General features: G+C 49.5%; 1 protein-coding gene across 1 annotated transcript in view; it reads right to left on the bottom strand.

The window, feature by feature from the left end:
- Positions 1-15,292, bottom strand: part of MERTK (MER proto-oncogene, tyrosine kinase) — a 150,212-nt gene that overhangs the window by 108,741 nt on the left and 26,179 nt on the right. Inside the window, exons 2-4 of the mRNA XM_073672782.1 lie at positions 7,485-7,839; positions 6,722-6,822; positions 4,720-4,893 (exon numbers count right to left, since the gene is read on the bottom strand). Of these exons, the coding sequence (XP_073528883.1) occupies positions 4,720-4,893; positions 6,722-6,822; positions 7,485-7,839 (630 nt within the window). The remainder of the gene's footprint in view (positions 1-4,719; positions 4,894-6,721; positions 6,823-7,484; positions 7,840-15,292) is intronic.

Raw genomic sequence — 15,292 nt, 5'->3', positions numbered from 1 at the left:
TGCCACGACCCTCACCAAATCCACCAGAAAGGCACACCAAGTATAGGGTCAGGGAGCCCAGAGGAGGTTTGACCACTAAGAGACCCGAGGGAGCCGGCCAAAGGTGGATCCCTGGTGGGAATGGCCAGAGACAGAGAGAGAGAAGGGAGCTCAGGACCACGCTTCAGAACTGCCTGGGGGTTAGCCGAGTCCAGGACCTGGTGGACGCAGCACGGCTCGGGTGGTCACTCAAGGCCAGAGTGACTGAGAGAACACTTGTGAGTAAAACCCCTGAAACTGCATCTCCTGACTCTGACTCTTCTTACTGACCGTCACAACCCCCATCATCTTCACCTGCTGCCCTGAGGCCATACCCCTCCCGTTGGGGGTTATACCATCATCGCTGCACCCATACCACCGGCCTCAGCGGACTGTTCTGCAGCGGCGGCTGCAAAGCCGTACTCAACGGGTGGCGTAGTCGACATCCAAGTTAACATCTACTGCCATAGACTGCCACTTAGTTTGACACCCTGGACACGGACCGGGTCACCGCCACAAGGACTACTACCCCCATCCAGATCCGGCTCCGGGTATCCCTTGCACATGGCCCAGGGGGTGCATCAACTTTTGGCGTAGTCGGCAGGATCACGTGCCCGCAACCATCGGGTACTGCGTGCCTGAAGAAAAGTTCGCATTTACCTCAAAAAGAAGTCTCTCGCCGGTTCCGGAGGGTCCCCGCCATCGGACGCCATCTCGGATCGGTTCCCGCCATTTGCCCGTCATCTGCAGTCTTTTCCCGCCATCTGCAGTGTTTCCCGCCACTGGGAAGCGATTCCCGCCATCTAAGAAGATTTCCCGCCCTGGCAGAGCGGGCGCCATTATGGGCGTGCCAGAGGGTGGTAAGAGACGACCTCCCATCGTGGGCCAGGACCAAGAATGGCGCCAAAAACGAAGACCGCCCCCACCAGCAGAGACTGCAATGATTGAGATGTCCATCAGCGTGGGGGGTCTGCCCCTGGAACTGACAATCACCAAGTTGCCCGAGGACCGCCCTCAATGGGGGCGGAGACAGAACAAAAGAGAGAAGATGGGAGCAGCTTGGAGAAGTCTGGTGGAGCCGTACCCGGAGATGGAGGGAGAGGCAGGCAGCACCGACCCTGTGGTCAGGAGCCTGATGCAAGCCACCACCCCACAAGACCTAGTGGAGATCCTGGCCCAGCTCCCCCGAGACCGGGAGCGTGCACAGACCGCGCTGGAGGGCCTCGCACGGAGGATGGCCCAGGTGCAGCGAGAAACGCTGACGGAGTGGAGCAGGGAGATGGCCCAGCAGGCTGGAGCCCGCCAGCGGAGCACACCACCCGCAACGAGGAGCACGCCTGCCCCTGAAGAGGAAGCAGAAGGGACGGAGGCCGGAGACGACGCCGCAGAGGGAGCTGAAGAGACGGAGGCAAGTAAAGGGGACGTCACTACCCCGAGCCCAGCCACCGTAAGCCTACCCCTGCTCCCCGTCGCAGAGCCCGAAGTCCCACTGATCGTGCCCGTTGCCGCACCGCTACCGCTCCAGACTAGGCCCCAAGCAGGAGCCGCGACCACGCCCCCTGTGACTTTACGCGCCTCAGCCCTGAGCGCGGCCAAGCAGGAGACGCCACCGGCCTGGTCGCAAGGCCGAGTGCCCCCGGGCGCCGCCGTCTTCACGGTGCCCTTTACCTTCAGGGTACCCCAAGCCTGGTCGCAAGGCCTAGTGATCCCGGGCGTCGCTGCCACCACCGCGCCCTCAACTTCCACTGTGCCGCACCTGGGTGAAGACTTGTTTGCCCAGCACACTTGCCCGGATGGGCAGCCCTTTGCGTGGCCACCGGAGTACCACCATCCCCGACTCCGGAAAGAAAGACCCCTGGATGAGCCCCTAATCCCGGTTCCGGCGCCCGTCAAGATGACCCCGCTCTCGTTAGAGGAGGCGCAGTTTGAGTGGGACCCCGCAGGAGGAGACCTCATCGGGTTCACTCAAGAGACCCGGGCGGCTGCAGCGGAGCGTGCGGAGTGCTGCCGCCAGCAGTTGAAAGTCTTTGAGCGAGAACGGAGAGAGAGACGGGTCCGCGAGGAGCGGCTGCAAGTAAAGAGTGCAGAACAAAAGAGCCGGACCCGAAGGAACCCCCGTGCAGCCCACGGTCCCCGTGCCACCGGGACTGTAATCAAATTCCAACTGCAGCACGGTTGGGGCTTCATCAGAGATCATCACACCCCCGGCGACGTCTTCGTGACCAGAAGAGATGTCGAGTCCCACCTACCGGAGGGACACAGAGGTCGTGACCTTTACCTGGGTGATGAGGTCACCTTCACCCGGCACCAATGTGCCAAAGGACCCTATGCCCTTCATGTACACCGACTGACAGAGAAAGAGCTGAGGTGTCAGGAGGAGCAAGAGGACCCGGACGGGTCTGAAGGGTACACGGAGGAAGGAGCAGGAGGACGCCGCTACTGATGTACAGTAGGAGCACTGTAAATAGTTACCCGTGAAGGTACAATAACTGTTACCATTATAGTCCCCGTTGGGACCAGTGAACTGTTCCAGTGTGTCCCATCTCCCCACAGGCTGAGGACTGTGAGCAGCCATCCCCTTTTCCCACTGGCCGAGGACTGAGAGCGGCCATATCCCTTGTATATAGTTGCGCTTCCTAAAGTGCCCCCTACCGGTTTTATAGGAAACAGTTTTTTCTACCAGAGACTGTGGCACTTACCTGGTCACAATTTGCACAAGTGGCCAGAGGTCAAAAATGTTGTATATGAAAAGTTTTATTATGATGAAAGAGTTAATAGTGTTTTATGATGTGTCCGTAACATTTTAAAAGAGAAGTACCTCCCATAAAGGGATGATTGAAGGTTACTGTTTATATATTTTATATGTAGTGCACTTTAAAAAGCTTGTATGTTTTATGTTTTTGCTCTTTTACAGCCCGAGGACGTGCTGTGATTTACCAGGGGGGAATGTAGCACCCTGAGGACTCGGCTGCTACAGGGGTATTGCACCTCACTCCAGAGGTGTGGTATTCCACTCCCGGGTAAGGATGGAGTGTGGGACTGAGCTCAGTAGGCTGCATGCACTACATACATCCCATTTCCGGGGGACAGAACTACGGTACTCCCACCAGTATATGTGCAGGTACGACAGCGTCTGTCCCTGGCTGGAGTGGGAGGGGGGTGGAACATCCCAGTAGTGTAGGGGCAGATAGGGGGAGTAGTCTGGGTAAAGCTAGGAGCTCATTGGGTGCTAGTCACCTGGGCTCACACATAGAGGGAGTATATATGGTGGGCACCATCTTAGGACAGGGTCTTTTTAGCCTGAGGAGCAGAGCAGAAGAGTTCAGCCAGGAGGGCTGACAGGGAGCTGTGGCTCCGGCTCGGCCCAGCTCCAGAGCTAAGCCTGCAGAGGAGAGAGGAGAAAGAAGGACCCAGAGAGAAAGACAGAGGGAACCCCAAGAACCCAGAAACAGACCAGAAAGGGTGAAGGGTTGGCGGACACGGGTACCGGAACCCGAACTGGTGGAGGCCACTTATCCTCAGCCAGGAACCGGAGGTCGTGGTCAAGATTTGCCACGACCCTCACCAAATCCACCAGAAAGGCACACCAAGTATAGGGTCAGGGAGCCCAGAGGAGGTTTGACCACTAAGAGACCCGAGGGAGCCGGCCAAAGGTGGATCCCTGGTGGGAACGGCCAGAGACAGAGAGAGAGAAGGGAGCTCAGGACCACGCTTCAGAACTGCCTGGGGGTTAGCCGAGTCCAGGACCTGGTGGACGCAGCACGGCTCGGGTGGTCACTCAAGGCCAGAGTGACTGAGAGAACACTTGTGAGTAAAACCCCTGAAACTGCATCTCCTGACTCTGACTCTTCTTACTGACCGTCACAACCCCCATCATCTTCACCTGCTGCCCTGAGGCCATACCCCTCCCGTTGGGGGTTATACCATCATCGCTGCACCCATACCACCGGCCTCAGCGGACTGTTCTGCAGCGGCGGCTGCAAAGCCGTACTCAACGGGTGGCGTAGTCGACATCCAAGTTAACATCTACTGCCATAGACTGCCACTTAGTTTGACACCCTGGGCACGGACCGGGTCACCGCCACAAGGACTACTACCCCCATCCAGATCCGGCTCCGGGTATCCCTTGCACATGGCCCAGGGGGTGCGTCACATGCGCAGTAGCATCTATCGCTTGCTGATAGATGCTACTGCGCACAAGCCACAGCCATTTTTCTGGAGCCAAATATTTTTTGGCTCTAAGAAAATGGCCACGGCGCGTGCGCAGTAGCATCTATCAGCAAGCGATAGATGTTAATGCGCGTGCGCCATTTTGCTAGAGGAAAAAAATTATTATTATTTTTTTAAAAAAAGAAGATTACAATATGAACTGCGCAAGCGCAGTATTTAAAATAGGAGGCAGGTCACTGAAGGATCAATGACCTGTCATTTAAGTCACAATGATGAAGGTAATGCCAGAGCACCAATGAAAGTCCCACCCACAGACCCGCCCCAAAGCACGAGAATCTAATTATCTCCAAACTGCAAATAAAGATTAAACAACAACCACAAGACGGATTTCATCAATCCACGTATCAGGCTTTAATCAGTGTAATGGCGCCAACCTCACACTGCCATTAGGTTACTTAGCACAATCCTGATGACAGGTTCACTTTAAGAGTGAGGGTAAACTTTTAAAACTGTGGTCAGAGGTCGACTTACCTGATACATGAAGTACAGCTGGTGACACGTCAGCAATATCATTAAGCCGTGTACTATTTTGATACCAGTAAATCTCCACAGGTTCAGGAGGTCCTACAGCCTCACAGGTGAGATTAAATGGCGTGTTCCTAGTGACATTTAATGTCTCTGGTTGCCGAATGAAATATGGAAGGCCTAAATGAAAGGGAAATTACATGAGTACAACTCTATTTTGTAGTAAGAATGAAACCTAATAGGATAGATAGTGCTCAACATAAATGAGTACACCCCATCAGATTTGTCAGTGTACCTTTAGTTTTCCATGTAAATCAACATTTTCTCTGGGATACCATACTACAAAATACTTCCACAAATGTGTGCCATTGTATGTGCTGAAAACAACTGATCACTGAAAGTGCCAATCAGGTATGTATGACATAATTTAAGCATAGCTCATCAATATGGTCAGACTAGTAGTGTAGCTACCGGGGAGGGGGTAGAGGGTCGATCGCATTGGCAGATACTGTACAGTTAAGCCCTACGGTAGAGCACAGGTCACTTTACGCCGGTGCTTTACAGATGGGCACTGTGATACACTGGCCAAGGCAACAGCTTATACACAGGAAATAATCGCCCTGTACCAGGACTCACATCCTGTGCAAGCGCCGGCACAATGTAAATGTTTACATAAGAATTTGGAAAAGTTAAGAAATGTCCTATAAATGTCTGTTCTGTTTCTGATCTAAGGATCTCGGCTTTTAGTTGAGTTGAATCTCTGCTGCACTTTATGTACACGCTCAGGAGTCAGAGTCGGTAGTTTGGCTTACCGACTCCACAGCCCTGTATTATACAGTGTGGGGATTACTGTGGGGGGCATTATACAGTGTGTGGACCACTATACAGTTTGGGGGCTACTGTGGTGGGTCCTCATACAATCTGGGGGCACTCAAAGTGTGGGGACTACTATGGGGGTCATTATACAGTTTGGGGGCTACTGTGGGGACTATTATTCAGTCTGTTTGCTATTATACACTGTGAGGACCATTATACAGTGTGGATGCTATTGTGGGGGTCATCGTACAATGTGTGGGTCATTATACAGTCTAAGGGCTACTATGGGGGTCATTATAAAATGTGGGAGCCCTCATAGAGGACGGGAACTACTAAGACAGCCATTGTGTGGGTGCCATTATACAGTGTGGGGGCTACTATGTGAGCCATTATTGTTATAGGGGCACTCCGTGTATTGTGATCATCAAAGATGCACATGGGGCATTATTATTTTCTAGGGACAAAATGTGGACATTTATCTAGGGCCCTTGTACAGGGCATTAATATTTTCCAGGGAAAATTTTTATCATCTAAAGGGCAAAAAGGAGGCATTTTACCTTGTAAGGTGCACAGTGATGGGTTTTATTATGTGGAGCACTAAGAGGAGCAGTAATATGGATACATACGACAGCAATGGCTCAGCATTGGGGTGATAGCAGGATGAGGAGTTTGTGCTGGTTGGGAATAAATGGGGACGGTGCTGGAAATGTGAGAATTACAATGTATCTTTGTTGTAAACTCTGTAGAGGAGTCCTGGCTGGAAGAAGTTGTCATGTCGGTCTGGGCCAGATGGAAAAGACGGACTAAGTGAACGACTCCATAAGAAAGAACGTCAACTGTAAGTCACCATCTATAATTGAACTGTTATCTTTTACATGTTCTACCACTATATGGTCACCATATGGCAGTAAAATTTATGTTGGTCTTTGTATAGGGATTTATTTTCAGTAACAGCATAGTCATCTGTTGGGGTTCCCCTATACCCACAATTAGGCTGCGCCACCATAATTGTAATCAGGGTTACCTGGTTAGGGGCCCACTCAAGATGTTTCGCCCCCCTCCACCCCTGAGCTGAACCCTGGGTCAATCTGGAAAACCCCTTTACATATACACCTGTGTATGCAGAAACCCAGGGTGATCAGAAAGTATTTGAATGAGAATAAATTAACAATTCACATCTTGAGTTTCTTACCCTCCACCTGAATGTAGATAGGATCTGATACTATTTCTTCATCTTTGATTGCTAACTTGCAGGTATATGTGCCATTATCAGACCTCTGTACACCTATAATGCTTAATCCAAAAGAATAAACAGTGTTAAAATTAAAAAATCATTGCCTTAGTACTTTTGGCAAAACTGAATGACAGAATAAAGTTGTGTGGACTAGTCAAGGTTAAAGGTAATATTTATGCAGCCCATAGAGTTTGTTACTTACTTTTACCCAGAATCAGTGAATAGAGATTACAGCTCTAGATATTTGAATGGCGTTATAGTGGTTGCCCACTACTAGAAAGCCCCTTTTCAAGGTCCCCAATATGTGCCTTGGAACTTTTCATCCGATGGAACCGTGAAGGCTCTTGCCCATCAGTGACCACTGATTGGCTGCAGCACTCACGTGATATAAAAAATGATTATCGGGAAACACAACAATCAGAGCGGAGCTGGTCCGGGAACTAAGTATGCTTTTCTTTATTATACTAGGCACGTTAGAGACATTAAAAAAAGGTTGTCCAGTGGTGGACAATCCCTTTAAGTGCTGACAACTATATGTTACCATTGGATGGCACAGGGCTTACTGACCAATAACTATTCCAATATTTCCACGAACAGGTCAACTGTATTATTCTATTCCAGGCTGTAGTCATATAGCTATTATATTATATATCATATAGTATAAGAATGTATCATGAGTCTAATAGAAATGTGGATTTAAATGTATTTCTCTAAGTCTTACCTGAATAACGAAAGCATAGTGGTTATCACACCATCAGGGATTTCAAAAGACTGGACAGAGATGCGATCAGAATGTGAGATCAACTGTCCGTTCTTCCACCATGTTATCTGTTCTCCACTATCCAGATTAGGAACTTCAATGGAACAATTGAACTTGATATATTTGTGCTCAGAGAGAACAATAATGGGCACTGTGGGATTAAATTTGATGCGTGGGGAAGGCCGAGTCAACTGAATGCTTGGAGTTGGACTTGCTCCTATGTTTTCTAGAAAGTGCGGAACATGTCTGTGGTCTCTATCTTCTGCCAGTAGGGTAGGTATATGAAGTCCTCCACTCTCTCCCAATACGGAGCTGTCTGTAGAATGAAATGACACATATAGATACATAATGACAAAGGAGAATAAAAGTGATAGTCTGTTTGTCTAATGTGCATACAAACATGAACCATATTTACTATAGAAAACACAAATATCACATATTATTAACGTCATACTGATGTTAAAAAGCCCCGTTATTCCAGAGTCTTTTTACAGTCATCTCAGAACTTCTCTCATAATCTGCTGGTTTATTCCCCATTAGATATGCAGTTACTTCATGTGTAGATCAAACCTTTGTCTCAAAATAACAGATTGGATATTTATTTTGAGAAATACTCACTTTTTCATAAAAATATACAAGAGTTTATCATATTAACCTAGTTTCCAGTAATCGTTTGTCATGCCAGGTGTGAGTGCAACACAGAGGGGAAAGGGAGCCCAGACACTAGGGAAGGAGGGGGGGAGAGGTGACCTCCTAATCTGGACTAGCGTCACCCTTTCTCCCCGTAACGTCCCTATACAGCCTCCACAGCTGTCGCCGATCACGTGCCTTGCCCTACTATCCCTGGCGTAAGGCTATAGCGGGGGTGGAAGAGATAAGCACTAGTCAACCTCCGCTAGCACTCTAAAGACAAAAAGGGAAGACAACACAAGGGAATAACAACTTAGCTTTAGAGGAAACTCCAACAGGGCACACGGCCTCAAGACTCCAGAGAGGACGTGATGCTGCTTCAGCCAAGTTCCAAGTAGAAGTGAGTATAACCGGCGACGCCCACCTGGAGAGATCAGGTATATATACACCCAGGCCAGAGGGAGGTAGTCGCTAAAGACAGCCTCCTATCTAGGCAGCTGTCTGCATTGCCAAAAGTGGAGATCTCCTGCAAACCACTGCAGGATGACTGTCTGTCACCTCTGACACACCCGTGACATCGTTACATTTTAATGTATTTTTGTCCTGTAACTTTATAGCGAAGTACTGACCAAAAAGCTGTGTGAACTAAGACCTAAATGTCATATTCTTGGGGAGCAGCCTGTACAGTGTCACATGCAGTAGTGCAGATCAGTACATGCTTGTATTATTAGGGTACTGTACTACAGAGACTGTCTGACCTAGAAGAAATGCTGCTCTGTTATACAGCATTGCAGGCCTCATTCACACACTTGTGTTTAAACATGTACTTTCAAAAATGGTACCAGTGCCAATCAGTGTTGTGCATCAGTGTGTTATCTGTGTGTCTGTTTTTACCATTAGTGTGTCATCCGTGTGGCCGCTCACTTCCTCTTCATTACTTATACGTCCAAAGGTGGGGACAGTGACACCAGCCCTGATGGGGTGCAGTCAATGGCGTAACTAGAGTTCAATGGGCCCCGATGTAAGATTTGGACTGGGCTCCCCACCCCAAACACCATCTTGGTATATATATGTGTCTCTCATCCTGGCCCAATCCTGGTATATGTCCTCCATCCTGGTATATATGTTCCTCTTCCTGGCCCCTTCCTGGTATACATGTCCTTTATCCTGGATCCCATCCAGGTATATACAGTGGCATGTAAAAGTTTGGGCACCCCGGTCAAAATTACTGTTATTGGGAACGGTTATGCAAGTTGAAATTATCTATAAAAGGCCTAAAGTTAAAGGTGACACTTTTCCTTTGTATTTTACGCAAAAAAATATATATATATCTATATATACACATTCTCATCTTTTATATTTTAAAAATTGCACAAACGAAAATGGGCCAATGTAAAAGTTGGGGCACCTTTGGAGATTTGTGTGCTCAGATAACTTTGACCAAGGTTTCAGACCTTAATTCAGCCTGTTAGGGTCTATCATCGTTAGAAAAGGTTAGGTGATGCAAATCTCCCAGCTTTGTTAAAACCCTGCCTCCTCTAACCTTGTGCCAAAAAACAGCAGCCACGGATTCTTCTAAGCAGCTGCCTAGAAATCTGAAAATGAAAAATGTGAAGGCCCACAAAGCAGGAGAAAGTTCTAAAAATATAGAAAAGCGTTTTCAAATTGACCTTTCATCAGTTCGAAATGTAATTAAGAAATAGCAGTTAACCGGAACAGTGGAGATCAAGATAAGGTCTGGAAGACCAAGCTAAATTTCAGTGAGAGCTGCTCGTAGGATTGCTAAAGAGGCAAATCAAAACCCCCGCTTGACTTCAGAAAGATTTAGCAAACTCTGGAGTTGTGGCACATTGTTCTACTTCAGAGACACCTGCCAAATATAGCCTTCAATAGTCATCAGAAGGAAACCTCTCCTGTGCCCTCACCATAAAATTCAAAGTCAGAAGTATGCAAAAGAACAACTAAACAAGATTGATGCATTTTGGAAACACGTCCTGTGGACCTATGAAGTTAAAATAGAACACTTTGGCCACAAAGATCAAAGGTATGTGTGGAGAAAAAAGAGCACAGAATTTCAGGAAAAGAACATCTCCCCAACCATTAAGCATGGGCGTGGATCAATCACGCTTTGTTGTTTTGCTGCAGCCAATGGCACGGGGAACATTTCATAGGTAGAGGAAAGAAGGGATTCAATGAAATTTCAACAAATTCTTGATACAAACATAATACCATCATTTTATCTTCAACTTGCTTAACTGTTCACAGTAACAGTAATTTTGGCAAGGGGTGCCCACAATTTTACATGCCTTATCTTGGGCTCCATCTTGGTATATATATCCCCTATCCTGGTATATGTCTGTGAAGAATGGCACCAGAGAGATCACGCAGAACCCCACCATTGCCAACACAAGTGAAGGATCCCCATCGCGCCTCACTATTATGTCAGACGGATCATGTGATACGGATCTGCACATTGCACCAATGTGTTCAGGAAGGTAAGGGCTCAGGAAGGTACCAGGAGTAAACAGAGGTGGCCCAATCAGTAACTGATGTGGCACCACACTTGCTCACACCTCTGACAGGCTGAGAGGCCCCTCTGACTGACCCCAGTGAAACAGAACCTTATCAGCCCAGTAAAGCTGCCACCAGTTCCTATTAGACTAAAGCCCCGGTTCGTAACGGAAATTATATCGGACCAGAAATCAACCCCAGTAGCATGTAAGTTGAACTGAACAACAGACGTGTGGATTCATGGATCGAGATAAAAGAGCAGCCCAAGGTTAAATTATATATTTAATCGCCTTAAGGGCACACTAGACAATTCACTATATACATAAGGGTTATACATACATAATGGTCAGAGGTGCAAACACAATAGTAGTGGTACAAAAGTATGCAGATATTAAGAGTCAGTTACTGGTCAGGTAAAAGGCCTGGCTTGTGGGGGAGGGCTGCTACATGGGAGGCTTGTGGTCCCCTCTGTCGAGTGTCTTCTCCCCCACGATGTGTCGTCGCAACCTCCCAGTGAAAGAGCAATAGGCCAAGAGCTGCAGGAGCTTTTCAACCCCTCTGGGTCACCACCCCTCTGCCCCCTGGGCTGGACCCAAATCTGCACCCCCAGCTTCAAGCAGCTAGAAACTCCAGAAACTAAGATGGGTCATAACTCTTTAATGGACGATCCTATGGAGCCGGTTCTGGTGTCAACGGATCCAGCCAGGCCCCTGCTACGTGTGGAGACTAAACACAGTGACCCTATGGATTTCCGAATGGCTGCACATTTCCCTATCCCTATGTGATAGACTGGGACGAAGGCGCACATCCAGTTGAAGTTTGTGGAGGTGTCAGTGGACCCCTAACATTCACGGGCCCGGTCCTGCCCTTTGCGACCGTGCTGGTAACGCCCCAGGGTGAAGGGCTCATGTGATGCAACAACCTCACGTGAGCCCAGGGAATGCGAATGTAGACACTGCTAGAAAGGTGTCAGCACAGGAGGCTAGTATAAGTGTTTTTATTTAAATGGGGGCAAAGAAGAAAGGGTTATCCTAGTAGTGGGCAACCCCTTTAAATACCTTGCAAAAATCTCTTAGCTCCTCTCCTTCTGCCACTCTTTTCTGTTATGCACTGTGTCACTCCATTGCTGAGCTATTCACATTTTTTTCTTCTGAGCACACTATGTGAAATCTCTGCTTGCAGGCCAATAGGACATTTCTTCACAGTCTACTATGGGGGGTGTGCTTTCACCCCTCATTCCCAGATGCTTCCAATCATTGCTCGGCAACTATGCAGTCTGTCAGCCTGAGATGCCTCTGAGTTGTGACTGACAGTGTCTATGAGGGAGTGGTGGGAGAGCATGCCCCCAGAGAAGACTATGAAGAAATGCCCAGTTGAACTACAAGCAGAGATTTTACATATTGCACTCCAAAAGCAACAAATGTGTATATCTCAGCAATGGAGCGGCACAAGAATAAAAAAAACAGCTGAATCAAGGGGGCATAAGGATTTTTACAGTGTATTTAACTACATTTTTTTGAGCAGGTGACAGGTCCTTTTGAAATGAGTAGTCAGCCCCTCACAAAAGAGCAGATAATGTGCAGAAACAGGGAACACTTTATGCAGGGCACAAGCCAGAAGTAGAGTTGCTGGGACCAACTTTGAGTTTAGGATCAGAGCACCTTTGGAAAATAAAGTACATTACGATAACCCATGTAATCCGTGTAACAGTGTATCTAATATGGCAAACACTGTGTTAAGACTACCTTTTAAAGCTCCCTTAGGAAGTGCATTGAGGTGAAGGGTGTATTGCTGGAAAAGGGAAAAAAAAAAAACTCTTTAAATCTCTTAGTTCGCGAGTGTGAACGAGCTGCGTGTGTCCGGAGCGTAAGTGCGAACGAAAGTAAGTGTGTGACTTGTATTTCAGTGACTTTGTATTCAGGGAGTTTGGAAGAGAGGACTTTGGACTGAATTGCTGACTGTATTTCATTAATTCTTTACTTTTTACTTAACATTCTGTATATTGCAATCCCCATTAGGAAATGAGCTCCATTATTGACAATGCTATCCAGTGTACATCTTACCACATGTATGTATTCCTTGAACAGCCGGTCGAGGTTGCTTACTGCTGCGCGAGATGTGTGCACGTTGTGCGTTTGGAAGCCCAGATACTGGATCTAAATGAGCAGCTGGCAACACTGAGATCCATTGACAACATGGAAAGGAGTCCGGTGCTCACTGAGCAGCAGCTCACTGGGGTAGATGTGGGGGAGGGTGGTAGTCGGGAGCTGCAGGACAGTGAGGTCGCTAGTTGGGTGACAGTTAGAAGGGGTGGTAGACGGAAGAGTGCCAGGGAGGCTAGTCCTGATCTGGCACACCCCAATAAGTTTGCAAAGTTGGCAGATGAGGGGAGTGACGGTACAGGGGTAGCACTACTGCAGCAAGGCATGTCCTCTGAAAGCCGGAGGAGTGTCAGCTCCAGTAAAGAGGGAAATAGGAGAGTAGGGCAGGCCAGGCAGGTGCTGGTAGTGGGGGACTCAATTATTAGGGGAACAGATAGGGCAATCTGTCACAAAGACAGTGATCGTCGAACAGTGTGCTGCCTACCTTGCGCTCGAGTCCGGCACATCGCTGATCGGGTTGACAGATTACTGGGAGGGGCTGGTGAGGACCCAGCGGTCATGGTGCACATTGGCGCAAATGACAAAGTTAGAGGTAGGTGGAAGGTCCTTAAAGATGATTTCAGGGAATTAGGCTGCAAGCTGAAAGCAAGGACCTCCAAGGTGGTATTCTCTGAAATACTACCGGTACCACGTGCCACACTGTAACGGGTCTGGGAGGCGGAACCTCTGAGCTACTATACAAGGGGGCGGTCCTTGTAAGGGAGCGGGTGGCGACCAGGGAAGACGGGCAGGCAGTCACAGCAGGTGAACGGGACAGTCTCTGGGTGAACGGGCTGGAGGTCACGGCAAGTGACCGGGGTAGTCTCTGGATGAACGGGCAGGAGGTCACGGCAAGTGACCGGGGCAGTCTCTGGATGAACGGGCAGGAGGTCACGGCAAGTGACCGGGGCAGTCTCTGGATGAACGGGCAGGAGGTCACGGCAAGTGACCGGGGCAGTCTCTGGATGAACGGGCAGGAGGTCACGGCAAGTGACCGGGGCAGTCTCTGGGTAAAGGGTAGGTACGACCTGTGATGGCTGAGCCTCCAGGTAGGTTAGCAGGCAGATGGTAGATGTGTGCTCCCAGGTGAGCAAGCGAGAGTCTCTGGATAAACGGGTGGTCACAGCATGTGACGGCGGAGCCTCTAGGTAGGCCAACAGACAGGCAGCAGATGAGCGCTCCCAGGTGAGCGGGCAGGAGTCTCTGGAATGGCAGGTGGTCACAGCACGTGACGGCGGAGCCTCCAGGTAGGCCAACAGACAGGCAGCAGATGAGCGCTCCCAGGTGAGCGGGCAGGAGTCTCTGGAATGGCAGGTGGTCACAGCACGTGACGGCAGAGCCTCCAGGTAGGCTAGCAGGCAGGTAGCAGATGTGCGCTCCCAGGTGAGCGGGCAAGCTGGTCCATAGACAGACTGACAGGAGTAGGAAGGCAGACCGTCGGACCTCAGGCTAGCAAGCAGGTAGGAGGAATGTCAGGCAGGAAACAGACAGCAAACTGGCAGGTTTCTGGCAGGTAACTGGCAACGGGACCTGAGGGCTGAAGCAGAGTAGTGAACAGTGCAACAACATTGCTCGGGCACCTCCATTTTGGAGGAGGTGCCTTATATATGGTGAAGTCCTCCGGCCATTGGCCGGGGACTCCTTAGGACGGCGCGCGCGGCCCCTTTAAGAGGGAGGGAGCGCGCGCGCGCCCTAAGCACAGTGGCCGGGAAGGAGCGCGCGCTGCCAGCAGAGCGGGAGGAGGACGCCGGGCTCGGAGCAGAGGGGTGAGGGGAACAGCGTCCCTGCCTAGCAGAGGGCAGGGACGCCGGCGCTACAGTACCCCCCCCTTTAGGCCCCCCCTTTTTTAGGCCAGAGAGAAATTTAGCTAGGATGAGAGGGGCATGGATGTTCTCCCGGGGCTCCCACGTTCTCTCTTCAGGATCAAACCCCTTCCAATCTACTAGAAAAAAGGTCTTCCCTCTTACCCTTTTGGTGGCCAGAATGTTCTCTACCTCAAATTCGTTTTCAGCGGAAACCGGAGCAGGAGGCGTACCTGTAGACTTGGAAAAAGAGTTAAGTACCACAGGTTTGAGGAGAGATACATGGAAGGAGTTAGGGATCCGCAAGTTGGCCGGGAGTTTCAATTTATAGGCCACCGGGTTGATCTGACTGATGACCTCCAGAGGACCGATGAACCGAGGCCCTAACTTATAGGAAGGAATCTTGAGCCGGACATACTTGGACGAGAGCCAGACCTTATCCCCTGGACGGAATTGAGGAGGATCCAGACGTTTTTTGTCAGGATGTCTTTTCATACGCTCGGAAGACAGAAGGAGTGCGGACCGGGTACTCTCCCATATGGAGGAAAATTTGTTAAGAGATTCCGCAGCCGGATTGTCCACCGAGGTGGAGACGGGAAATGGGATCCGAGGATGCTGACCGAAGACAACAAAAAACGGGGATTTGGAGGAAGATTCGCTCTCGTGATTGTTGTAAGAAAATTCG

Source organism: Phyllobates terribilis, unplaced genomic scaffold, assembly GCF_046119375.1.
Source record: "Phyllobates terribilis strain yellow unplaced genomic scaffold, ASM4611937v1 Scaffold_3__8_contigs__length_932513732, whole genome shotgun sequence".
Lineage (NCBI taxonomy): Eukaryota > Metazoa > Chordata > Amphibia > Anura > Dendrobatidae > Phyllobates > Phyllobates terribilis.
The sequence above is the reverse complement of the archived record's forward strand: the minus strand, read 5'-3'. Positions and strand labels throughout refer to the sequence as shown.